Raw genomic sequence first — 27,236 nt, 5'->3', positions numbered from 1 at the left:
AACCCCAATGACTCCCCTTTGAGGAAAGATGGAAGCATCTGGGGCTGACAAAGGGCTCCTCCACACTTCCGCTTGTGGTTTTCTCTCTGTCGCACTCCGTTCCCAGGGAAAATCTACTCTTTAGCTCCAAATCAGAACAAACAGCAATCTATAGAACACTCGTATTGCCGTCTGCTCCGATTGAGCACTGAAGAGCAGTTTTCTCTGGGGGGAAACAACTGGACCAGAGGAAGTGTGGATGAACCCTGAGAGGAAACTTATACAATTAGGCATGATTTGGAGAAAGTGGATAGAGAAAAGCTTCTCTCTCTCTCTCTCTCTCTCTCTCTCTCTCTCTCTCTCTCTCTCTCTCTCTCTCTCTCTCTCATAACATTACAACTCATGACCATCACTGCCTCCTGTGGAAGGGAGTTCCATAGTTTAATTATGCGCTGCATGAAGAAGGACTTTCTTTTATGTCTTGAATCTTCCAACGTTCAGCTTCACTGGATGCGCATGACTTCTAGCATTGCAACGGATGGAGACAAAAATCATCTATGTGGTGTATGATTTGATAAGCTTCTCTCGTGCCTCCTCTTACTCTCCTTCAATCGGGACTGTAAGGTCCCAAACACTGCAGCCTTGGGCATCTCTCAGGCAGTTCCACTTCTTTTTCATCAGCAGTTGAGACAGAGGCAAAGGATCGGCATCGCAGCTCCATGCGGGGGGCCTCAGCATGCCGGGAAAGTGTCCCCACCCACAGTCCTGAGGGCAGTGGAGCTGCAGGTAGGTCACACTCTGTGTGTTATCAGAAGATTGTCTTTCTGTTCCTTCCCACTTGCGACTAGCTCCACTCACCCAGCTGAGATGCAGGCGGTTGGGATGGTGGAGAAATCTGATTCAGTTCTCATTCAGAGGTGAATCTATCAAATTCTCACTTTCCGAAACAATATGAAAGCTGAAGCTCGGCCCTCCTTTGAAATTCACAAATTTTGCAATGCCGTTTTCCGTCCAAGAAACGTCTATAAATATGCATGTACAAAGGTAAAGTGCGCCCAAATGTGCATATATTAGTGAAAACAATGCAACAAGACTGTATTACATTAAGGGAAATTGCTTGCAAAAATGCGTACCTGAATCAAAACTGCAAAAAAGTGTTTATTAGGAGAAATTTGCACTGATGAATTTTCATGATGATTAAACAACAAAGGCACTTCTTCCTTTGTGGGGAAGGGTGTGGCCAGGGGAGAGTTCTGAGGGCCAGACAGAGATCCCTGGAGGGCCACATCCACCTCCTCCTATAAGTTCCCCAGTCCTGCTCTACATTGTGACAAGAGATTTTGGGACATGCCTTGGAATGCACAGTGGCTCTTGAGTGGCTTCAGAAGATGAGGTTCCTTGGGTGTTTGGCCATGGTGCAACAAGGATAGTGTAGCTGTGGAGAAGAACTGGTGGCCAGCTTCCTCCTTCATAGCCTGGATGTTGCCTTGCAGAACTCAGCTGGGCACTAGGATGGGGACAAAACTAGGATATGTTGGCTCTGCCTGCCATTGGTTCTGGCTTCGCCTGTGCCCCTGCTTTCCACTCTACCAGTCCCAATTGGTCCCCGGCCACCTCTGGCAGCTTCTGCCCCTGCTGCCTCTCCATTTCTCTTCCCATCAGGTCCCAGCGAAGCCTCCGAGGTGCCAGTCCGCTTGGCTGCAGGGGAGAGGCAAGCGGGGGATGGGACTTCCCTTCCAGAGACGCCCAACCCCAAAATGGTGAGTTCTGGGTCCGGCTTATGGAAGATGAAGCTAGTGAGGAGGGGTGGGAGGTCGGCCCGGGCAGGCAGCTGAGCGCACAGGGACTCCTTCCTTCCCTCTGCTCTTTTTCAGATGTCTGCTGTCTATGCAGAACTGGAAACCAGGCTGACCACTGGCTTTGGAGGGAAGCTGGGCAACTTAGCCATGCACAGGACATCACCTCCCATCCCAGAGCAAGGAAACCCAGCAGGTGAAAATATACTCCCCACCCCCCTCGCCTTGCTCTCGTGTCTTGGCTAGGCAGCAGAAGCAACTTGTGAATTTGTGATGGTGTACATAACGCATCACAAAAGTCAGAGGACCGGTTCATGCTGGGACAACTCCACCCATATACAGGTGAAACTCGAAAAATTAGAATATCGTCGAAAAGTGCATTTATTTCAGTAATGCAACTTTATTATTTTTTCTTTTTCTTTTAATTTTTACAAATGCTTTCTTTTGGAAATTCCACAGTAATAAAACAAATAGTTACAATAATACAAAAATAAACATCGCTATTACGGTACATTTCATTAATTACATTCCATTTATAATTGACCCACCTAACGACAAATAATTACAATTACAACAAAGAAAAGGCTCGACATATCCTGCTTTGCATGTCATGCATCTATCTCATATATTGGTTTCACCTTTTAAGTTGCATTACTGAAATAAATGCACTTTTTGACGATATTCTAATTTTCCGAGTTTCACCTGTAGTTTTCAGATCAAGGGAAGCGATAATACCACTCTATTCAACTGGTTGGTCAGATCCCACCTGGAGCCCTGTGTCCTGTTCTGGGCACCCCAGTTTAAGAAGGATATTGACAAGCTGGAAGGAGGAGTGCAAAGGAGGATGACCAAGATGATCAAGGGTCTGGAAACAAACCCTTGTGAGGAACAGTTAAGGGAACTGAGTGTGTCTTTCTGCAGCTCCAAAGGGGAGGACAGATGTACACAAAAATCCTGGTGAATTTTCAGGAGCACTTTTAAAAAAAAGCAAACAGATGCAGAAGTATGAGGAGCTCAGCATTGAGTTGGAAGAACAAAAAACCCGAATTGACAGATTCACCCATCCCAACTTGGCACCTAGTTTGCTTGGTTTTTTTTTAAGATGCCACAAGTTATCTGTATGGGATCAACTGGGATGGCTATAGCCATTATTTATTTATTGTATTGCTATCCCACCTTTTCTGTCTCTAAGGTGCTCAAAGTGGTACAAATATTTATTTCCCTCCTCATTTATTCCCCACAACAACCCTGTGAGGTAGGTTAGGCTGAGAGGCAGCGACTGGGCTATGGTCACCCAATGAGCTTTATGTAAAATGGGGATTTGAACTCAGGTCTCCCAGGTTCTAGCCTGACACTCTAACCACTACACTACGCTGTCTCTGCATATTAACTCCCTACTCTGCCTTTGCACTGGTTTGATTCAATTCCAAGGTCTGCACATGTGGACATTCTGCAAACTCAGAGCCATTATTGGCTGCCCCGTCCCCTTTGCAGGGCAAGGCCGAATCCAATGGAACCGCTTTGTTCTCTTTCCAACCCCCTGCAGGTGCACGGAAGTCAGGCCTGAGCATCTCCTGGCAGAACAACCACCCTCCAACCGACCAGCCGTGCTACTACCACTCGCACGGTGGGATCCCCTCCCCCTGCAGCACCGAATCCAACCCCTACGTCAGCCTGGACTGCAGCCCCGCACCGTCCCCGAAGCACGCAGGCTACGCCCTCAGCCCGCTCTCCCGGAGGAAGAAGCTCTTCACCTTCTCCCGCCCGCCACGCAGCCGGGATACGGACCGCTTTCTGGACGCTCTGAGTGAGCAGCTGGGGCACCGGATCACCATCGTGGATGACTTCCTCACGCCCGAGAATGACTACGAGGAGGTGGGAGAGAGAGGGTGGCGCTTTGCTTCTCCGGTAAAAAGTTCCAGGGGGAAGCTTCCTTGGCAAGTCTTCACCCTCTGACCAGGAACCTTGCCCCCTCCCACCCACCCCTGCACCCAGCAATTTGGATGGTGTAGGTGGGGAATGCCAAAAAATGGTGGAATGGGCATCCCATAATGCTTCAACCTGTGGACAAAACCAGGGCGATGCCCGGGGGCATTGTGGTTTGGTGCATATAGGACATAGGGTGAAGACCCATGGAATAAATTTAAGTACAGTTTGCATATGCTAATTCAGTGTTTCTCAACCTTTTTTGGGCCAAGGCACACTTGTTCCATGAAAAAAATCACGAGGCACACCACCATTAAAAAAGTTTTAAAAATTAACTATGTGCCGCCCTATATTGACTATATAATTATGACTGTAAGAAACACTTGCCAATTGCTGTGTTGGTTGCAATCTCCTGTAATAAGGCTTCACAAGCCGCTGATTTCTCTGCCAGCACAATCCTTTGCTCAGCAAGTTTCAGGTTGAGCTCATCCAGCCAGCTTCTTTAAGTTTGTCTAAAACCACCCTCCCGTGGTGGTGGCTGTTGAGAGCTGCGCTCGCCCCGCGTTGTGACCCGGCCGGCTTCCTTTCCGGTGGGTCAGTGCTGGTTATTGGCAGCCGCCAGGCACGTGACAATGCAAATCACCCTTCTTGTCACCGCACGTCGCGGCACACCAGCCAGCGTCTCGCGGCACACTAGTGTGCCGTGGAACAGCGGTTGAGAAACGCTGTGCTAATTTATATGCATTGAGGCCTCATGATGAGTGAAGGCTGGTAACTGGTGTCACAACAACAACAACAACAACAACAACAACAACAATTTCAATTTATATCCTGCTCTTACTCCCAAAGGTTCCCAGGACAGCAAGCATATCAGCAACAATATTGTTGATTGATATTGATTGCAGGGGGGTTGGGCTAGATGATCCTTTGGGTCCCTTCCAACCCTACAGAGTACAGACCATCTTCAAGGGCAGCCCCACACACAGTGCAATGCAGTAACTCAGACAGGATGCCACCAGAGCACGGGCACCCGAGGCCAGGCTAGCCTTGTAAGCAAGTTTGTTTTTACAATGAAGCGCCCCTCCCACCAGCCAACGAAGGGAGGTGCAGGAGATACAGGGCCCAGTACAAATGGTGCGGGCCTCTGTCCCCCTGTGCCAGCCCTTAACAATGCCAATGGCATCCTTTTGCATCTTGGGAAAGGCATCTTCTGGTGCTCTTGAGATGCTCCATCTATTTATTTATTTATTGCATAGAATTTATACACTGTTTGATTAGTTTTTTTTAAAACAAGAAAATCATCAGTAAGAACAACTCTGTAAAACACTCAGAGGATAATAAATAAACTGAAAGCAACACCAGCATTCTCCACCTCTGGTTAGGTTTGTCTAAACCAGGCATCCCCAAACGGCGGCCCTCCAGATGTTTTGGCCTACAACTCCCATGATCCCTAGCTAACAGGGCCAGTGGTCAGGGATGATGGGAATTGTAGTCCAAAACATCTGGAGGGCCGAAGTTTGGGGATGCCTGGTCTAAACTGTAGTCTTTTCAAAAGGTGCCGAAAGGGGAACAGAGAAGGTTCCTGCCTGACATCCATCAGCAGGGAGTTCCAGAGTGCTTTGGCCATCTATTCTCTCGTCTTTCTCTCCCCAGATGAGTTTCCACGACGACCAGGGCAGCTACGTCACCAATGACATGAGCAGCGCCAGCGAGTACCTGAGCAGCAGCGAAGGCAGCTCCTTGACCTACTCCACCTTGTCCGATCACATCCCTCCGCCCCCCATCAGCCCACCCCCACTCCCGCCTCCGCTGCACTTCCACGAGCCCAAAGAGGAGCACCGGAGCACGGAGGCTGTGAAGAAGACTCCCTCCCCCTCCTTTTCCTCCTCTTCCACCCCCCACCCCAAGCCCCCAGACAGCCACTCTCAGCAAGCCCCTCTACCCCCTCCCCCTCCCCTGCCCCCTCCGGTCCCCTGTGTTCTTCCTCCAGTGACTCAGAGCATCATTCAGCGCAGGAACGAGTCCAAGCACATGAGCGTCAAGCGACTGCGCTGGGAGCAGGTGGAGAATTCTGAAGGCACCATCTGGGGACAGGTAATGTTGAGGAAGCTCCAGTTCACATTTAAAGGCACATCTCCCCCCATCCCTCCACGTCTACCCACTCAGTTTGCACTCTCTGAAATAATAGACAGACCCAACCACAACCATCCTTTGAGATTTGCTCATCTCTGAATGTTGCGATCCAATTTTTCAGCTGAGTAATGTGTGGAAAAATTCAGAGCACTCCAACTTTTCATATCAAGCGGGCCACAAGAGTAGTTTGCAGACGGTGTTTGTTTGTTTACTTTTGGGGGGCACAAACCTCCACATTTGTAGCTGTGGAGAAGTGCACAATTCAAATTTAAAGCCCTAAACGGCCTAGGTCCAGTATACCTGAAGGAGCGTCTCCTCCCCCAGCGTTCTGCCCGGACACTGAGATCTAGCGCCGAGGGCCTTCTGGCGGTTCCCTCGTTGCGAGAAGCCAAGTTACAGGGAACCAGGCAGAGGGCCTTCTCGGTAGTGGCACCCGCCCTGTGGAATGCCCTCCCATCAGATGTCAAAGAGAAAAACAACTACCAGACTTTTAGAAGACATCTGAAAGCAACCCTGTTTAGGGAAGCTTTTAATGTTTAATAGATTATTGTATTTTAGTATTCTGTTGGAATAATAATTATTATATATAGCAAGAGGCTGGAGCTGTCCTTGTGGTCTGCAAGAGACAGAAACATTGCAGGTAACAAATCACTGTATCAAACCCAAGGGAAGTCTGTCTGGGAAGCTGCTCTCTCCAGCCATCTTCCAGACCCAGATATGATGTTGCTTTAAGTCCCTCTCTGCAGGGGAGGTGTCTCTCTCTCTCTCTCTCTCTCTGTGTGTCCCAGTGGTTGCCCCCAAATTACTAGATAAAAGCCTGCTTGAGCACCATCCAAGTCCCTCTTGTATGCTTCTGATGTGGAAGAAAGAGCATGTTTACTCTCTGGAATCCTTGACTACACCTTTTCCTTGCGCAGCTCGGGGAGGACTCGGACTACGACAAACTGAGCGACATGGTCAAATACCTCAACCTGGAGTTGCATTTTGGAACCCAGAAGCCAGCGAGTGAGTCCTCCATCTGTCTGTCTCTCTCCGCAAGCACCGGCAGCCCTCATCTGCCAGATCCAGCCGGGGGTGGAGGGAGAGAAACAAGAGCCGAGCCAGTCCCGTCTTGGGGAACTTGCCAGAGCCCCCTCTGTGGTCCTGAGATGGGCTCACAATTTGCACAATGGCTGCTTGTGAACCCTTGTCAAACTCTGTCGCTGCCCAATCCCCTTTGGCTGATGACATGGGAGCAGCACGACCATCTCCTTGCCATTGTCTTCTCTCCAAGGGGGTGGTTTTCTCTTTAAGGGGATTGTCTTCCCTCTGTGTTTCAATGGGCGGGGGCTTCCTTTGTTTTCTCTGTCCCATCATCCTGGCATAGCTGCCAAGTTTTCGCTTTTCTCGTGAGGAAGCCTATTCAGCATAAGGGAAAATCCCTGTAAAAAAGGGATAACTTGGCAGCTATGCATCCTGGTGTCTTGTGGATCCTCCCCTCTTGGGTGGGCTGCCAGGCCAAGGCCACCTTCATGTCCTAGAGTCATAGAAGGAGAAGATGTGAGGGTGGCAACCATGGAAAAGCCAGATTCCACACTAGGAATCATTAGGAAAGGAGCTGGAAATAAAACTGCCAACTTCGTAATGCCATTCTACATATCTGTGGTGCCGACCACACCTGAGATACTGTGTGCAATTCTGGTCTCCTCACCTCAAAAGAGGACATTGCAAAGTTGAGAAAGGTCCAGGAAAGGAAAACCAGAACGATCAAGGGGGTGAATAAGGGATGCAATGCTTGGGACTTTTTAGTTTAGAGAAAAGGTGAGTCGGGGATGACAGGTGGCACTGTGGTCTAAACCACTGAGCCTCATGGGCTTGCTGATCGGAAGGTCAGTGGTTTGAATCCCTGCAATGGGGTGAGCTCCTGTTGCTCTGTTCCAGCTCCTGCCAACCTAGCAGTTCGAAAGCACGCCAGTGCAAGTAAATAAATAGGTACCGCTGCAGCAGGAAGGTAAATGATGTCCCTGTGTGCTCTGGCTTCAGTCACAGTGTCCCGTTGCACCAGAAGTGGTTTAGTCATGCCGGCCACATGACCTGGAAAGCTGTCTGTGGACAAACACCGGCTCCATCGGCCTGAAAGCAAGATGAGTGCTGCACCCCATAGTCACCTTTGACTGGACTTAACTGTCCGGCAGTCCTTTACCTTTACCTTTTACTATTTATAAAATTATGCATGGCATGAATGAGGGGCAGATGTACTCTGAAACTAATGAAGCTTAAGCTTCAGGGCCCTTAATTCTGAAGGAGCCCCAGAAGTTATTTTATTCTGCACTACCTCTCTACTAAGGAGCGGGGGCGCGGGGCGCGGCTAGTGGGGGTACAGCAAAGGCGAAGAGGCTTGGTAGATGAATGAGAGAAGCCAAGTGGACTCTCTTGAGGAAGAAGCACTGAACTCAAGAACCCCAGGTGGAGAAACAGGAAGAAGAGTGGGTGAGCCGTGATAGGACTGGGGTCTGGGATTTCTTGTGTATCTGACGTCTTGTCTTGCCTTTTGCAGCCGAGTGTCCTCCTCCCTCCAGCCGGGGGTGGGCAAGCTCAGGATGGAGCTCAAGGACCCCCCACCCAGCATGCAAACTTCCAGCCCTGCAAGCTCCGTTTGTTTCCATCCCATCCTGATCCCATCCGCTTCTTTTTTTCTCTCTCTTCTCCCGAATCCCTCCGACCCCTGTCCTTATCTCTGATTAAATCTTTCAGTTTCTCTTCCAGAGCCGAGCCCCCTGCCAGAGTCCTTGAAAAAGAAAGATGTGGTTGAGATTCTGTCACACAAAAAGGCCTATAACACATGTAAGTAGCGCCTGGTGAAGGATGCACCAGGTCCAGGGGCCGAGAGGCAGGCAGGTAAACGAGAGAGAGATGTCTGAGCCCACACCAGTTAGGGTCTCTTTTGGCAGGACTCAGGGGCTGGGGCTGGGGACTGTGATATTTTAGGGGTGCCGATCCCCTGAAGCACTGCAAGGCCTTCTGGTGCTCCCCTTGTGGGTTGGGAACATTAAAGGTGCGGAAGAAATGTGTGTGGATTGCGTTTTTAAAGGGAACCAACCTAATTCATGGTTCCCGAACCAAAGCACCACCCACAATACAGTTCTCCCTTGCTTGAATTTTGCAATGCACTTTGCCAACCAAATGTATTATACTGTGCCTGTTAGGGTAAAGTGAGCACAAAAATGCATATATTCGTGAAAATAACCAAAATGGGCTGCATATGGGGAAACTGCACACAAAAACGTGCATATTTCCTGAAACTTCAACATGAATAAGTATTTTCGTGCAGATTTACAAATAAAAAAATAAAGCATGGCCTCTAAGTCCTACACAAAGTAGACCCATTGAAATGAATGAGTCTCAGTTAGCCAGGCCTATTAACTTCAGTGGGCCTACTCTGAGCAGGACTAACACCCCCCAAATCCTGGTGTGAAAATGGGGGAGGGGAAATGGACAAGACAGGGTAGAAAACGAGAACCTGAGATGGGCAGATTAGCCTGTCGTTTCCATGGGTGCACTTGTGTTCTGGCCCAGCCTGTCGGTTCTGGGTTGGAAATCCTTGGCAGGCCGCCCACCCCGCTCTTCTTCTCTGCCCAGCCATCTTAATTGCCCACCTCAAGCTCTCCCACATCGAGCTGCGCCAAATCCTCTTGACCATGGAGAGCGACCGACTGGAGGCTTCTCACATCAAGCAGCTGCTGCTCTATGCGCCTGATGCAGAGGAAGTGGAGCAGTACCACAATTACCAGGGCAGCCTCAGCAAACTCAGTGAGCCGGACCAGTTTGTGCTGCAGGTGAGTCCAAGTCAGTGGTTCCCAAATCTTTTCAGGCCCCCTTGGTCCCACAAACGCATCCCCAGTGCCGTCTACCCTATAAAAAGCAGTCTTCAGAATAGCAGTTTGCATGAGCCACTAAGGAAGATAACAACACAATAAAATTCAGAACAGCAACAAACCAATGCACATGGCATTCAAAATCCAGTTCAAACTATTTCGTTTAATTAATGTAACAAAGTGGATGAGATTGATCCAGTGAACCCAGCTTTTCAAAGTCTGATAGTCATTTACCCTTCCAGCACATCCCTGCCACCCCTTTGCCTCTCAGCAACCCCCTAGTTAATCCCACTGCCACCTCCCACGGGGCACTACTGTCCACTTTGGGAACCACTAGTCTAAACCAGGCCTTCCCAAACTTGGGTCTCTAGCTGTTTTTGGACTACAGTTCCCATCACCCTGATCACTGGTCCTGCTAGCTGGGGATGATGGGAGTTGTAGTCCAAAAACAGCTAGAGACCCAAGTTTGGGAAACTCGTCTAAACCAAGGTGCTACACCAAGGCAGGGGAGTTGGCCCAGTGTCGTGGTGAGGAGGGAGAGCGTCAATCTGGCTGCAGGGGGGGGGGTTGCTGTGACCCACCAGGCCATGAACGGATTCAGGTCAGGTGTGTAGCTCATCAAAAGACCACGTGAGATTTGTCTGTTCTTCAAAACACACACATGTGAGACACAGGCACACAGATGCTCCTGAGCACTCACCCTGATCTGCTTTCACAAAAGTTGTGTGGAGGTTAAGCCATGCCTGATCTCTATTGAGCACTCATCCTTAATTGTTTGTGGGGAGGTTAAATGACATTGAACATTCGTGCTCATTTGCTTATGGGGTGTTTCCATGTATTTCTGTCAATCCTTTGCTTGTCCCACACTTTTCAATGCATTTCCGCATTATTTCTTAACCACAAAAAGCCAGCCTATTTTTCCCCAGGTAGATTTCTTGCACAAGGGCAGCAGAATGCTTTAATCCACTTCAATTGGCCAAATTGGCACACTGCAAATTACTAACAGTTTGGAGACTCCTGTAAATGCTTTCCAAGCTGGATCTATTCCCTTCTGACATTAAGGTCTGGAGAAGCTCACTGACAAAGAAGGGGGGGATCCCATTCAGTTTGCAGTTAAAGGCCTGTGTCACACTTTCTGAAAGTGTTTTGCAAACCAAAGCACAGCTATCCTTCAAAATTCATACTTCTCTGAATTTTGCAGCCCAGTTTTCCAGCCCAGTAACATGTACTAAAACACATTTGCTATGGTAAAGCCTGCATTAAATGTGTATGTTAGTGAAAATAACATACAAAATCACACTCTATTAAGGAAAACTGCTTTACAAAAATATGTATGTTAGGATAAATTTGCAGATGAATTTTCATGAGGATTTCTGCAAACTAATGTGGAAAACTACACTTAAGATTGGATAAATGAGTAACTGAAATTGATAGATCCTTGCCGGCTTTGAGATAACCAACATATGTTTCTATTAAACACCCATGTCACTTCGTCTGTAAGGAGATGTGGGGAGGGTCAATTGAAAGGAGGGCCAGCTAGCCTTTGGTTCAGGGGCCTGATCTAGCCTCCACCCCAAGCAATTTTTTCTGCCCTGCCCAGACCTCAACAATTTTGGTGGTAGCGAAAAGAGATGGTGGAATAAAGTGGGGACTCCCCTCCCTGTTCCCTGCCTCCTTCCTCTTCCAGATGCTTTTGGTACCCGACTACAAAACCCGTCTGCGCAGCCTCCACTTCAAGACCACCCTGCCGGAGAAGATGGAGGAGCTCACAGCCAGCTATGAGTGCATCTACAACGCCTCCCTGGAGCTGAAGAACAGCAAGAAGCTGGCCAAGATCTTAGAGGTCAGGAGAGTTGGTTTCGCTGCTAGTGTGCACCACCAGGGGGCAGCCACTTCCCACTCAGCCAGAGTTTGGTGGCTCCTTCCCTCCTTCCTTCCCTCCCTCCCTCCCTCCCTCCCTCCTGGTTTCAGGGGTGGCAGGGCTTCACAACTCTAGGCATTTAGAATGCAAACAGGCAAACTCACTTCTTCCCGGGCATTTTAATTACTCCAGAATGGTCCACCCATGTTTTCCCAATGCTTCTCTTGAGAAAACTGCCAAAGGAATGGAACAGAAGCACAACCCTGGAGCAATTTTTTCCCTTCTTTTTTTGCAAAGGACTGCTCCTTGACATGGGAAGAGAAAAAAATGCAGTCTAAAATGCCCCTTTCTTTTCAGCTGAGCTCTGCCGGGATGCAGGTGCAGCCAGGGAGCCTTTGGCTAGCATGCACTCTCCTTCCCCAACTCCCCACCCAGCCCACTTTCTAAAATAAAAATAAAAATCTCTATCTTATGTGCCAGAGGAAAGACTGTAGCTCAGTGGTAGAGCAGCTGTTTCACATACAGAAGGTCCCAGGTTCAATCCCCAGCAGGACCTCCAGGTAGGACCTGCGGGGAATATATCCCACCTGAGACCCTGGCGAGCCACTGCCAGCCAGTGCAGACAATACTGAGCTAGATGGTACATGGTCTGACCAAGTACGGTATGTGGCAGCTTCCAATGTTCCTCCTCCACTCTCAGAGGCTCAGGGGGTGGCAGTCCGGGAGAGGGCCTTCTCTATGGTGGCCCCTTAAGTTGTGGAACTCCCTCTCTACAAAGGTATGCCTGGCACTTTCATTACACAATCCTGAGGATGCGCCTCTTTACCCTGGCTTTTGACACTGAAAGCATATGTTTTTAGGATACGCCTTATTTTTAGGTTTGTAAGTAGCTTCAAATTGTTTTTAATATGGAGGTTTTTTTATAATATATATCTTTACTGAATTTCCTTTTTTATATATAAATTAACTTCAAATTGAATAATTACATTGTTTCATGTATTGACTTCCCACCCAAACCTCCACAGCGTTTTTGTTCAAGACCTTTTCTACTGCATTATATAGCAAACTCTATTACAGAAACCCATCTCATACAATTACTTTATCGTTTTTCTTCCGCCGCTCCTATCTCAAATCCTGCCTGCGATTTCATTTGACTGGTTTATTTCCCCATTCCCCCAAATAGTTCACAAAAGGCCTCCATTCTACTATAAAAAGTTCAATATTTCAATCTCTTAATGTTGCCGTCAACTTTGCCATTTCCACATAGTCCGATACATTAAAGTTTTTAATATAGTATTTTAATGCTGCAGCGTGTAACCCATTCTGGAACCTTTGGGTGAAGGCTGGGCAATAAATAACTAAATAATGTTTCTTATTTAAAACTGCCCAATTTGCTGGCCATCAGCACCCCTGCTCCTAACAATTTTCTCTTCTCCAAATCCTCACTTCCCCAAGCTGTTTTCCTTTCACGGTGACCGGCTGTTTGTTCACCTGTAGCGTGTAGTCTGCCCCCCAAGGGAGAAAAAGAGACCAGAGGACACTGGCGGGTTCCCAAACGATTCTTCACACCCACTGATGAGGCCACAAATCACGCCTGGTTAACAGCACAGCGTCCTCAGCCGGCTGTTGATTAACCCAGAAGTTATGTTCGAGACGTGGCATGCGCTGGGTTCTCGTCCCATCTCCATCTTGGTCTGCCCTTGGGACTCCTGGAGACATAAAGCTCATCTTTGACCCAAGGGAGGGGTTAGAAACTCACACAAATCCAGGGAGTGTTGGGGCAACAGCGCAGTGAACGGGAGGAGACCAGAGGCAGAGGTCTTTTCCTCTAGGTCTCTTCCCAGCCTTCCTTAACTTAATAATAATAATCATTTTATTATTTGTACCCTGACCATCTGATTGGGTTGTCCCAGCTGCTCTGGGCAGCTTCCAACATATATAAAAACATAATAAAACATTACACATGAAAAGCTTCCTCATGCAGGGCTGCCTTCATATGTCTTCTAAAGGTTATATCTGCTTGACATCTGTTGGGAGGGTGTTCCACAGGGTGGGTGCCACTACCGAGAAGGCCCTCTGCCTGGTCTCCTGTAGCTTCACTTCTTGCAGTGAGGGAACTGCCAGAAGGCCCCCAGTGCTGGATCTCAATGTCTGGGCTGAATGATGCAGGTGAAGATGCTCCTTCAAGAGGCAACATGATAGAAATTTATAAAATTTTACTTGGTCCGGAGAAAGCAGAGAGAGAAAAGTTGTTCTCCCTCTCTCTTAACACTGGAACCATAGCTGCCAAGTTTTCCCTTTTCTCGCGAGGAAGCCTATTCAGCATAAGGGAAAATCCCTTTAAAAAAGGGATAACTTGGCAGCTATGACTGGAACTCATAATTCTATAAGAATTTTATGCATACAGGACTATTGAACCATAGCTGTGGATCGTGGGTGAAGAAAAAATATGGCAGGGTTCTGCTCCACCTTGCCCTGGTGGACAGCAAGAGCTGTTCAACAGTCAAACGAACTCCCATGGTAGAAACCTTCATTGGAGGTTTCTAAGCAGAGGTTGGATGACCACCTGCCAGGGATTCTTCAGCTATGAATCCTGCATTGCAGGGGGTTGGACGAGATGACCCTTGGAGTCCCTTCCAAGTCTACAATTCTGTGACCAGCTTCCCCTGAACAAATTCTTGGTGGGATTTAACATGTTTCGTGCTGCAGGGAAATCTATCTGGGGGTGGACTGGAAGGTGATCCAAGCAGCTAGTGTGTTTTCAGCTCCTTGTGTAGCAGAAGTCAGTTCAACTTGTGAAAACAATGAAGATGCATTGTGCAGAATTGGACCTCGGTCTTGTGTAGAGACCACCCTTTGCCAACCTGATTTCCTCCCAGTGGTTTGGACTACAACTCCCATCAGCCCCAGCCAGCATGACTCTGGGTTGCTGGGAGTTGTAGTCTGAAGTGTTTGAAGGCCACCATGTTGTGGGAGGTCCTACCTTGGGGTTGGGAAGAGAGGAGGCCCCTTTGACTGGCTACTCACAAGAAATTCTCATTGCAGTTTGTGCTGGCCATGGGCAACTACCTGAATCATGGGCAACCGAAGACCAACAAAACGACTGGCTTTAAGATCAACTTCCTCACTGAGGTAAGTGGCGTTGGAGGAGCATTTCTGAACTGCAAGTGGTTGAGTCCCTTCCAACTTGACAGTTTTGTGATTCAATGAGCCCTCCAAGGCATGTGGCATGTGGTGGTCCCTGGACCTGGGGGCCAAAATACGGCCCTCTGGGCCTATCTGTCAGGCCCTCGGGACTTCGCAAGGCTGTGCCCTGCATCTCCAGGCCACACCTCTCACCAGCTCAAGTGCTTTTGCCTGGGCTGGGCTGGTGTATGTCCTCAAACAGGGTGATGCTTCTTGTTTCCTGGGCAGAGTATGGAGAGAGGTGAGTGCATTTGTAGAAACCTCCGGCTTCTGTGTGGGCAGAATATTCGCTTTCAAGATACTCTGTGCTACAGTCATCAACTGGAAGTCCAGATGGGGAAGAGGGTGGTGCTTGTGCCCATTTCATAGCTGTGAAGGACTAGGGATTTCCCCTGGTCTAGCCTGCCTTGCAAGTTTCATCTGCTGAAATCATCAACCTCTGCGCAACAATTGCTTGTGAAATATATATACCACCCTTCTTCCAAAGAGGGAACTCAGTGTGGTTCAGAACAAAAAGGAAAGACAAACCCTTAGAACATTTCACATTTAAATCACAATCAGCTCATGAAATAGTTGCAGATTGTATTGTTTTGTTGTTGTTGTTTAGTCGTTTAGTCGTGTCCGACTCTTCGTGACCCCATGGACCATAGCACGCCAGGCACTCCTGTCTTGCACTGCCTCCCGCAGTTTGGTCAAACTCATGTTCGTAGCTTCGAGAACACTGTCCAACCATCTTGTCCTCTGTCGTCCCCTTCTCCTAGTGCCCTCAATCTTTCCCAACATCAGGGTCTTTTCCAAGGATTCTTCTCTTCTCATGAGGTGGCCAAAGTATTGGAGCCTCAGCTTCACGATCCGTCCTTCCAGGGAGCACTCAGGGCTGATTTCCTTAAGAATGGATAGGTTTGATCTTCTTGCAGTCCATGGGACTCTCAAGAGTCTCCTCCAGCACCATAATTCAAAAGCATCAATTCTTCGGCGATCAGCCTTCTTTATGGTCCAACTCTCACTTCCATACATCACTACTGGGAAAACCATAGCTTTAACTATACGGACCTTTGTCGGCAAGGTGATGTCTCTGCTTTTTAAGATGCTGTCTAGGTTTGTCATTGCTTTTCTCCCAAGAAGCAGGCGTCTTTTAATTTCGTGACTGCTGTCACCATCTGCAGTGATCAAGGAGCCCAAGAAAGTAAAATCTCTCACTGCCTCCATTTCTTCCCCTTCTATTTGCCAGGAGGTGACGGGACCAGTGGCCATGATCTTGGTTTTTTTGATGTTGAGCTTCAGACCATATTTTGCGCTCTCCTCTTTCACCCTAATTAAAAGGTTCTTTAATTCCTCCTCGCTTTCTGCCATCAAGGTTGTGTCATCTGCATATCTGAGGTTGTTGATATTTCTTCCAGCAATCTTAATTCCGGCTTGGGATTCATCTAGTCCAGCCTTTCGCATGATGAATTCTGCATATAAGTTAAATAAGCAGGGAGACAATATACAACCTTGTCGTACTCCTTTCCCAATTTTGAACCAATCAGTTGTTCCATATCCAGTTCTAACTGTAGCTTCTTGTCCCACATAGAGATTTCTCAGGAGACAGATGAGGTGATCAGGCACTCCCATTTCTTTAAGAACTTGCCATAGTTTGCTGTGGTCAACACAGTCAAAGGCTTTTGCATAGTCAATGAAGCAGAAGTAGACGTTTTTCTGGAACTCTCTAGCTTTCTCCATAATCCAGCGCATGTTTGCTATTTGGTCTCTGGTTCCTCTGCCCTTTCGAAATCCAGCTTGCACTTCTGGGAGTTCTCGGTCCACATACTGCCTAAGCCTGCCTTGTAGAATTTTAAGCATAACCTTGCTAGCGTGTGAAATGAGCGCAATTGTGCGGTAGTTGGAGCATTCTTTGGCACTGCCCTTCTTTGGAATTGGGATGTAGACTGATCTTCTCCAATCCTCTGGCCATTGCTGAGTTTTCCAAACTTGCTGGCATATTGGGTGTAGCACCTTAACAGCATCATCTTTTAAAATTTTAAACAGTTCAGCTGGAATATCATCACTTCCACTGGCCTTGTTATTAGCAATGCTTTCTAAGGCCCATTTGACTTCACTCTCCAAGATGTCTGGCTCAAGGTCAGCAACCACACTACCTGAGGTGTACGAGACCTCCATATCTTTCTGGTATAATTGGCAGATTGTATATTACTTTCTGGCAGATTGTATTACCACAGTGCAATTCACTAGCAAATCAAAGGGGCAGGAACTGCTCTGTCTTCTTATTCCTGCTTGCCCTGAGATTTAACTAGATGACCCTCTGGGTCACTTCCTGCTTTAGTTCTATGAATCTTATGTGGACTAGAAGCTTTGCTGCAGTGGCAAATGCCTGCGCCGAGTCAGCTACATTCTCAGGCTGAGCTGCTTGTGGCCTGAAGTTCCACTGGCAGCCTTCATTTCCAACCCCCACCTTTCCTTTCCTTTGTTCCAGCTGAATACCACCAAGACTGTCGATGGAAAATCTACCTTCCTGCACATTCTTGCCAAATCCCTTAGCCAACATTTCCCAGAACTCCTGGGATTTGCCAAGGACCTGCCCACCGTGCCACATGCTGCCAAAGGTAAAACGGACGAGGATGGAGTATCTGGGAAACAGGGGCTCTGCAGATGGTTTAGAGTAGACGACAACTCCCATCAGCCCCAGACAGTGGTGCGATCCTGGGACTCACGGAGGCTATAGACCAAAACATCTGGGGGGCACCAGGTTGCAGGAAGGCTGCCTAGCCCTGATTTTGGTCCATAGGAAAATGCCTGCTCCTGAGCCAGGCCTTTAGTCCAACTGGTGCAATATTGTTGACACTGACTGGCAGCAGGAGTTTTCCAGAGTTTCAGGCAGGGCCCCTTCCAGAACACCCCCATCCCCAAGATGCCATTGAAGATTGAACCTGGGGCAGATGCTCTAACCACTGAGCTACAGCCCTTCCCATAAGGGGTTCCACACTAGACTCCTTTATTCATTGCTTTCCTGCACTTAGCAGGAATTAAACAGAGGTTCCACACAGCTCTTAATAGACCACTTTTTAATCCCTTCATCATTCCTTTTTAAAAATGCAAAAAAATCAACTATTTACAGAAGAAATGGATCATGCCTATTCAGTAATAAGTTTGGTTCAGCAAAGGGCTTTCCCCAGGCATCTTGAAAGCTTCCTCCTTCCTGGTTAAGCTTCCCATTTGATCACTTCCCATTGACTTGGGCTGGGGGATTAGTGAGGAAGGGTCTCATTTCCCCCTCCATGAGCCTCTGTGAGTTGCCTCAGGGACAGTGGGGGGGCGGGGGGCGGAGTGGCTAGGAGAGGCTTTGGGAAATATCCAGCTAAATCCTTCTATTGGCACAAGGATTTAAACTTGTGCAATGGAACTTGCCTCCCTAAATCTGTCTTGGGGTTTCCTGTACTCTCTGGAGCAGATTTGGGGAGTGGGGAGGTGGGGTGGGGGAAGTTCCATAGCACAAGCTTAAATCCTTATGCTGATTTGCACTACATTGGATGCCTTAGGGATCCCCTGAACCCTTCTGTCTCAGCTTGATCACTGAGATAATCTGTAAAAGCATTGGCCGTCATTCCCTAGGTTGGCAAGGCTCATTCAACAACAGAAACCAAGCCTTTCGAGGCATCAGCCCAGTCCGGTGGAATGCTCTGCCACTAGAAATTCAGCAGGTGCCTTCTGTGCCAGCATGTAAACGCTTGCTGAGAACTTTTCTATTCTGCCAGGCCTATGCAAGCAATTAAGAATACTGTACATCTTTCCACGATGGTTAGTTGAGATATGTTTTAACTTTTTAATGGTGTGGTTTCGTGTTTTTATTGGTATAAACCACTTTGATTTATATTCTTTATGACACAGTGCGGTATACAAATATCTTTTATGAACCAACCAGCCAAAAAGCCCATAGTTTACTCATTTCCAGGTTAGTTTTCCCCAACACACACTTTCTAGTGGTGAGTTACAGGTAGGTAGCCGTGTTGGTCTGAGTCGAAGCAAAATAAAAAAATTCCTTCAGTAGCACCTTCAGATATCTGAAGAAGTGTGCATGCACACGAAAGCTCATACCAAAATATAAACTTAGTTGGTCTTTAAGGTGCTACTGAAGGAATTTTTCTAGTGGTGAATTAGCCATGCCGGTAGGAAAGAAGGAAATCAGAACCCAGGAAGAGAAGAATTTCAAGAAGGAATGGGGAAAATTTATAATGTACGGTACAAGAGAACATTGTAAACAACTAAAAACTTTGGCAGGGTTTGAGTAATGCTTGTAATGTATGAGAAACTATGGAAAAATGGATTATTATTTTTTAACAAATTAGAGAAAATAAGATAAGCAGTAGGGGGAAAAAGGTTTGATAATGGTACGGTAACTATGGAAGAGCAGAGGGAAGTCAAAGGATTCAGAGAATTCTAAATGAAGAGGTGAATGATGTGTTTGAATTTAAATTTGTTATGTAAAACCTAATACAGATATATTTTAAAAAAAGAAAAGAATCCTCTTCTCTGTACTGCTTTTTCTTCCTCAGTGAACCAGAGAACAATAATGGCTGACCTCCATGACCTCCACACCACCATAGCTGAGATTGAGGTTGCCTGCCAGAACATGGGGGGTTCCCCGGAGGACAGGTTTGCGACAGTGATGGATGTATCCTTTGGTTGAAAAGGCCAGTGTGCTGCGGAAATCCCCTCCAGCCCAGGGGCGTAGTGTGTGTGTGTGGGGGGGGACAGGGGTGCTATAGCCCTGGGCGCACACAGGGATCCCCGTTCTGCCCTGCCTGCCTGCCACCGGGGGTCTCTGTGTCCCAGAGCCTGGCCTGGCCTTGCTGCCACATCCCTGGTCTCCTTGCTGAATGACCACACAGCTAGCATCAGGGGGAGTTGCTTGCCAAGGGCCACGTTGGCCCGCAAGGCCCCCCCCCGCTTCCATCCTGATTTGCTTGCAGGGTGTCTTCCCATGAACTATTTGTTTATCTCACATTTTCCAACACATTTCTCTGTCACTTCCCGAAGTGCAAAATGCTGTATTCAGGATCAAAGTGGATTTGTTGTGCTGCGGAGACGGAGCAATTCAATCCTCTTTAATTGCACAAACCCAAGTCTACATTATGGGACACGGGTGGCGCTGTGGGTTAAACCACAGAGCCTAGGGCTTGCCAATCAGAAGGTCGGTGGTTCGAATCCCTGCGACGGAGTGAGCTCCCATTGCTCGGTCCTTGCTCCTGCCAACCTAGCAGTTCGAAAGCACATCAAAGTGTAAGTAGGTACCACTCCGGCAGGAAGGTAAACGGCATTTCTGTGTGCTGCTCTGGTTTCGCCAGAAGCGGCTCTGTCATGCTGGCTACATGACCTGGAAGCTGTACACCGGCTCCCTCGGCCAGTAAAGCGAGCTGAGCACTGCAACCCCAGAGTCGTCCGCGGGTTCCCTTTACCTTTACCTTTAAGTCTACCTTATGCACTCAAATTCCTCCTGCAAAATAGTGACACTGAACAGACCCTTTGTATTCATATCAATTTGGCCCCTGCAGGGGCTTTGTTAGCAGGATCCCCCCTGGGGCATGGATCCCCCCAAACCTTTTCACTATTGCCCCCAAGCACTTCTGAATTTGGGGGAATTTTAATTGGGGATGCTCTTGATACCTAGGTAGGATATCAATTTGAGTGAATAAATTAGCCTGAAATGATTTTATCTGGAGATGATTTGTAAGTAATAAGTGGGGGGAGAAATATTTAAAGAGGAGCTAATCTGGAATGATTTAGGGTGGAGTGCAAATTAACCAAGCAAATGAGTGAGTGTGATTTGGATGGGGAATTAGGTGGTTTCTGCCGCCTGTAACATTTAAAAGCCTAGATTTGCATCTGTTCCTATAAATTGGCATTTGCTAATTTTAAGCAAGTTTTATGGAATGAATCTTTTCAGTGCTTAGCAACACTTCTGGGCTCCCAGGTGCACCCCTGTGCATAAAATGCCTGTGGGTTTGTTTTCTTCATCTCATAACTGGGATAAATGGAGTGGGGGGCAGTCTTTACCTGCTGCTTGGAGTCTGTTTCCTGTGGTCAGTTCAGTGGTTCTCCTCTTAAGTACTGGATCAAGACAAAGGCCTGGCAGCCCAGGTACGCACAGACAGTGGCAGAGCTTATCCTCCTTAGCCATCCGCCTCAAGGCCTTCCTGGAAAGTGCTCACCCCACCATCCAATCCCTGAGTGACCTCCAACACAAAGCCATGGATGAGTTTGGCAAAGTTTTGTCTTTCTTTGGGGAGGACTCCAAAGTCACAACCTCTGAAGCATTCTTTGGCATTTTCGCCGAATTCATGAGCAAGTTTGAGGTTTGTTTCCAACTTACAAATAATACAATTGCTGTATTTTTTTTTAATGCATTATTTCCATGTTACCTTTTGTGGCCCCTGGCCTGGTCAGTGCCGCTCACGATACCATAAAAACGCAGGACTGCATCCAACTAGGGAGGGTGGAGAATTCAGACGAAGAGAGAAATGGGAGCGGAAAGTTTGCTTAGTCTTCCCATGCCCAGAACAGAAGCCGAACCAGCAGATATGATTGGGATTCACTGTTTTTGCAAGTAACCCCATTCATTGCATTCATCACACTACTCTTTGCATTGTTTTATTGTACCAAAATGAATGGGATGGGAGAACAATGGTAACATAACTTGCGTTATCAATTTTGTAAACTAAGTTGCGCAGTTTCACTGCAGTGGACTGTGAGGTGAATAATGTCACTTTGGGCAGAAGGCGGACTGCAGCAGAATGGAAACAGCACTGCTTGCGACGGATACAGGGCAGAAGGGAAAACGGTGTCTTCTTACACCTCCTATATCCAGCGTTAGTTCTACTCAGAGAGTAGGCCTTTCAAAATTAAAGGACCTAAGTGCGTCATGTCTATTATTGCTTTTCAGACCCACTTAAATTAATGTTGGACGCATGTCATACAACCTGAAATGAAGAAAGACAGAAACACTTAACAATCATTAAAAAATATGTGTGCCAGGAAGCTTCATCACATGCAGGTGGCGAGGGGGATATCTGCTGGTTGGAGCGAATAGTTGGCTCTGCGTGTAAAACCTCAAGAGTTAAGAAACCCCAAAGGACAGGACAGTCTTAGAGAAGGGCATCCTTTGCCAAACTGGGGCCTTCCAGATGTTTAGAATGATAATTCCCATCATCTGGGACATCTGGGGAGGCCCACAGTCGAGCACCTGTATTAAATGCAGAAGGTCCCAGGTTCAATCCCTGATGGCATTGCCAGGTAGGGCAGGGAGAGACCCCCTTGCCTGGAACCCTGGAGTGCTGCTGCCAGTCAGTGTAGGCAATACTGAGCTGGAGGGACCAAAGGTCTGATTCGATATAAGGCAGCTTCCAGCATTTGGGTCGCAATTTGCCACGTGATTAAGGTTTCTGATGGCCTCATGCTGTGATGTGAGGTGGTGGAGACACTAGATGACTGGTTTGCCAGAGGCCCTGGGTTGTCCCCTTTTGACTGGCAGGCCTCCTGTAGAGCTTAAGAGAAGCTTGCCATTGCACCAAAGGGGCAAACCTTCCCCATTGGACACCCCCTTTTGTGTTCCTCGCCTGGTCTTGTCTTTGGGGAAACCCCAGGGCTGCCTTTCACACCTCCTCCTTCTCTCCCCGCAGCGCGCCTTCAGCGACGTGCAGGCTGGCGGTGAGCCCCAGCGCAGCCCCAGGATGACCCCGCCTCTTGCCTGGTGATGCAACAGCCTGTTGCCAAGAGAAGATGAGGGGGATGCATCTCTGCTTGGCTTGGGAACTGCTGGAGAGAGAGAAAACGAGGGACCATCACTCTGTGCTCTTCCTGGTGCTGGAGAAAACATCTCTGTGGCACCCCATTGTGGACCTGGATGCAAGAGGGCAGGAAATAGGAGTTGCATCAGCGGCCATGCTGGCTGTGGGACCCTCTGGGTGTCCGTGGCTTTCTACAAACTGTTCAAGGACCAGATATTTTTTTCCTCCCCTCCATTCAGGACATGCATTCCTTCAGCCCACCCAACCCTAAGCCAGGCATGTTAGTGGATTTCCCAGGGCACCGAATCCCTGTGGGGTTTTTTGTTTTCGTTTAAGCCCTGGATCTCCCACCCTTTCTCTCCCCACTTCTTTTAAAGAATAAACTTTTTTAAAAAACCCAAAAACTTTGCTTATAGGGAAGCTGGACACACTGCCTAGTGCAGTACTACTGGCAAGACCCCAGACCCACTCGGCATCCTAATTTGTGTGCGACCCAATCCACATATAAGGAACCAGGCCCAGAAAATCCTGTTCGGTATCTGGTAGCTCAGAGTAAGCCCTGACAGTAAGAGCAAGAAGTTTGGGCTTCCATTCCCCGAAAAGTTCAGCTTAAAATTTGCATTTATTTGTATAAATCACCATGTGCAAATCCTGTTCGGCACATTTGTATCGCAGGGCCGATTCTGCCCTGAGCTGTGAGGCCCAGGAGGACATAGAGAGGGACAGGCAGAACTGCCTTTCTTTTCTCCCCTAAATTTCATGGGCCTTCGTGAGGAGTCTGGATTTTGGTTTCATCCAACCAGTTTACTGTTGCATCTGGGCAGGGCGGGAGGAGGGAGGTTTGTGCACCAATTCCCCAAACATCTTCTCCTTGGGGAATTCTTTGATGCCCCTGGCAAGTTGCCCAGGCCAAGACACTTTGCTCTTTCGCCTCAGCTAGTCCTGGTTACCCTCTGGGCTCTGCAACCTGCTCCCCAAAAGGGGTGTCCATATCATTAGAAACACATCAGGCCAGTCGTCTGGGGAACGCTTCTGCCCCAACCAGTTCACCCTGGCAAATAAGACTGAAAGCATCCAGGACTGATAACTCCCTGAAGCTGCAATCTTCTCCCTGGGAAGGCTTCATCCTCATCAGGTGCTTTCCATATGTTTTGGATGGCAACGCCAGCCCACATGAGGGGCACCAGGCCAGGGGGGTGCTTGCTTGGGCTGTGGCAAAGCCTCTTTCAGCAACAGCAGAGAGAGTGTAGTTGCTCATCGCTCCATGAAATACAAGGAGCTGCCTTATACTGAGGGATGCTGTGTGCAGCCCAGGACCATCAGGGTCTCTGGCAGAAGCTTTTCTATTCCCCACCTGCCCCACTTACTCTAGGTTATCTTAGATGGAAATTAAACCCAGGACTTTATTTTCTCTCCATCCCACCACCCGTTGTGCTTCAGGAAGAAGCCACCTTTCCCATCTAACCTTTTCTCTCCATGCCACTCTGGAGAAAGCAACTTCTTGGTAGCCTTGGCCAAAAGCACAGACTCGTCACCACCCAGTGCATTAACAACAGTTGACCTTAGTGGGCTCTTGGGCTTTTCATTTTTTAAAAATTCTTCCGTTGTTGTTTTTAAACCCCGTCGTACCATCCCCTCGCTGTAAACTGTTTCGTCTTGCACTGCTTCAAGTGCCAGGTATTGGCGTCTCTACTCGCCACAGCTGAGCCACCCAGGTTCCCATTTGTGGTTCATCCAACCTTCCTCCAACCTGGTGCCCTCCAGATATCTTGGACTACAACTCCCATCAGCCTTAGCCGATGTGACCATATGATGCTAGGGCTGATGGGAGTTGGAGTTCAAAATATCTGGAGGGTGCTGGGTTATCAGGAAGGCTGACCGGTAACCTGCCTTGCCACCAGATGATCTGTGCCGTGTCCAGCTAATCTTGTTCAAGGAGCTTTTTGAGGCTGTTGTATGACTGTTCTGACTTGACGTTGCAAAGTGACAGAGCCAGGTCCCCCTCTTTGCTTCCAGACAATATCTTCTTGTGATGTTTTTCGATGATTGATGAGCTCCTACCAACCATGATGTATATAGGCCCGGAGCTGAGTCTCCATCCAACTTGACATGCTCCCCTCCAATAAAGTGATGCTGTCCTTGCAACAAAACCTTTTGCATGTGCAACGTTACATCGCTTTGATCCCTGAGGCTCTAGAGAGGGAAACTGTGGTTTGTTTTTGGAGCTGGCCAAAAGATTGTCGCAGTGCAAATGTGGTTTTGGTGGCATTCAGAACTCTCTCTCTCCCCCTCCCTCTCCCTCTCCTCTCTCTTCTCTCTCTCTCTCGCTGGGTGGATGTTGATGGTGCACAAAGACAGGAAAAGCAGGCTGCAGCTTCTTGAGACACTCATTTTTGAAACAAATTTCTGGTTCATTTGGGTTGCAATGATATGCTTGCAATTGTAAGCATAAGGTTTGGTGAGATCTTACAAGCTGAGCAGGCAGGCAGGGAGAGGAGACCAGGCATTGGGTCCCCAGTGGGAGGGATGCAGCTGTATTCATCCTTCTCTACAGCAGCCCTTGCTGAGGGTACAACCTCTTCTCCCTCATCCCCCTTGCAAGTCAATGGAGAAATCAGTCCATCCATTAGCTTTCACTAATCGTTGGTGCAGGTGCATCTGGAGGTATCCAAGGAGGGGGAGGGAGGTGACCTTTCAAGAGCCACCCACTCCCCATGTAAGGACAGCCAATTACTGTGACATTTGCCACAGAGATGGCAAATGTCTCTTCATCCTGGAGAGAATTGACTAGTGGGGTGCCACAGGGTTCTGTCTTGGGCCCAGTCTTATTCAACATCTTTATAAATGACTTGGATGATGGGCTTGAGGGCATCCTGAGCAAGTTTGTTAATGACACCAAATTGGGAGGGGTGGCTAATACCCCAGAGGACAGGATCACACTTCAAAATGACCTTAACAGATTAGACAACTGGGCCAAAGCAAACAAGATGAATTTTAACAAGGAGAAATGTAAAGTACTACACTTGGGCAAAATAAAAATAAAAATGAAAGGCACAAATACAGGATGGGAGACACCTGGCTTGAGAGCAGTACATGTGAAAAGGATCTAGGAGTCTTGGTAGACCACAAACTTGACATGAGTCAACAGTGTGATGCAGCAGCTAAAAAAGCCAATGCAATTCTGGGCTACATCAATAGGAGTATAGCATCTAGATCAAGGGAAGTAATACAGTACGGTAGTACCACTGTATTCTGCTCTGGTCAGACCTCACCTGGAATACTGTGTCCAGTTCTGGGCACCACAGTTCAAGAAGGATACTGACAAGCTGGAATGTGTCCAGAGGAGGGCAACCAAAATGGTCAAAGGCCTGGAAACAATGCCTTATGAGGAACGGCTTAGGAGTTGGGTATGTTTAGCCTGGAGAAGAGAAGGTTAAGGGGTGATATGATAGCCATGTTCAAATATATAAAAGGATGTCATATAGAGGAGGGAGAAAGGTTGTTTTCTGCTGCTCCAGAGAAGCGGACACAGAGCAATGGATTCAAACTACAAGAAAGAAGATTCCACCTAAACATTAGGAAGAACTTCCTGACAGTAAGAGCTGTTCAACAGTTGAATTTGCTGCCAAGGAGTGTGGTGGAGTCTCCTTCTTTGGAGGTCTTTAAGCAGAGGATTGACAGCCATCTGTCAAGAATGCTTTGATGGTGTTTCCTGCTTGTCAGGGGGTTGGACTGGATGGCCCTTGTGGTCTCTTCCAACTCTATGATTCTATAAGGAAGGCAATGCAGAGCATGCAACTGAAGACCCGTTGTCCTCTTTGCTGCAGGGGTGGGGGAACTGCTGGCTATCCAGATGTTGTTTGGGACAGCCAGGATGTTTTGCTCCTAGAGGCAAAACTGAAATGCTTCCCCAGCCTTCTCCTCCACTTCTGCCATGTGCCTGCCCACCACCCTCTGCCATATGCCCACCCAGGGGGTGGCAGATGCACAGTAGAGGAGGCGGTGGCAGTTCTGCCACTCCTCCCAGCTGTCGAGAGCCTGCCACCCTCAGGCAACTGCCTCAATGTGTCTCTTGGGTGGGCCGGCCCCGGTTGGACCCCTCATCCCCATCAGCCCAAGCCAGGATCACCAATGGTCAGCAATCATGGGAGATGTAGTCCAGCAACTTCTAGAGAGTTGCTGATTCCCCTCCCCCGAGGGTTGCCTTGCCAGTCCAGTGTGAATGGCACCCGTCGCTCGTGGCCACCAACCAAGCATGATCTTCACCGACTTCCTGCACAGCCTGCCCTGAGCTTTAGCCCACAGCCACTCCAGTGTCTGCTGTGACAGTCAACATGCCAGGAGCGAGAAACACTCTGGCCTGTTGCCTGCTCTTTGCCATGCCTTGGCAGCAGATCTGTCTCTCTCGATGGGCACGTGGCTCTTTGTTGATAATGCAAAGTCTTCTTGGTGAGGTCACGTGCAGGGGAGCCCTGGCGGCCTTGGCAGGGGTGATCATTAACTGCGAGCAGGTCAGCCACATCACCTGCTCATTGATGGTCAGAAAGTGGGCCAATGAAAAACAGCAACTCTTCCAAAGTAATCCTGGCTCTCTCCTGCTGCGTTTTGCTGGGTCCCATGAAAATCTCGCTCAGTAACAGAGTTGGCATTCAGAGTTGGCATGGGCCACTTGCACTTTTCTTTCTGTTGCTGTTTTGTTTATCTAGGTGTTGATCGAAAT

The 27,236-nt window shown here is 48.3% G+C and overlaps 1 protein-coding gene across 1 annotated transcript in view; it reads left to right on the top strand.

The window, feature by feature from the left end:
• GRID2IP (Grid2 interacting protein) overlaps positions 1–22,676 on the top strand; it is a 66,739-nt gene extending 44,063 nt beyond the window's left edge. Inside the window, exons 9-22 of the mRNA XM_060282772.1 lie at positions 661–765; positions 1,642–1,739; positions 1,854–2,008; positions 3,344–3,650; positions 5,355–5,795; positions 6,752–6,839; positions 8,580–8,657; positions 9,453–9,649; positions 11,376–11,531; positions 14,595–14,681; positions 17,209–17,338; positions 19,286–19,404; positions 20,921–21,085; positions 22,409–22,676. Of these exons, the coding sequence (XP_060138755.1) occupies positions 661–765; positions 1,642–1,739; positions 1,854–2,008; positions 3,344–3,650; positions 5,355–5,795; positions 6,752–6,839; positions 8,580–8,657; positions 9,453–9,649; positions 11,376–11,531; positions 14,595–14,681; positions 17,209–17,338; positions 19,286–19,404; positions 20,921–21,085; positions 22,409–22,483 (2,201 nt within the window). The 3' untranslated portion in view covers positions 22,484–22,676. The remainder of the gene's footprint in view (positions 1–660; positions 766–1,641; positions 1,740–1,853; positions 2,009–3,343; positions 3,651–5,354; positions 5,796–6,751; positions 6,840–8,579; positions 8,658–9,452; positions 9,650–11,375; positions 11,532–14,594; positions 14,682–17,208; positions 17,339–19,285; positions 19,405–20,920; positions 21,086–22,408) is intronic.
• Positions 22,677–27,236: the final 4,560 nt, after the last annotated feature.

Source organism: Zootoca vivipara, chromosome 14 (genome assembly GCF_963506605.1).
Source record: "Zootoca vivipara chromosome 14, rZooViv1.1, whole genome shotgun sequence".
NCBI lineage: Eukaryota > Metazoa > Chordata > Lepidosauria > Squamata > Lacertidae > Zootoca > Zootoca vivipara.
Note: the sequence above shows the minus strand (reverse complement) of the source record. Positions and strands in the feature narration are given on the sequence as shown.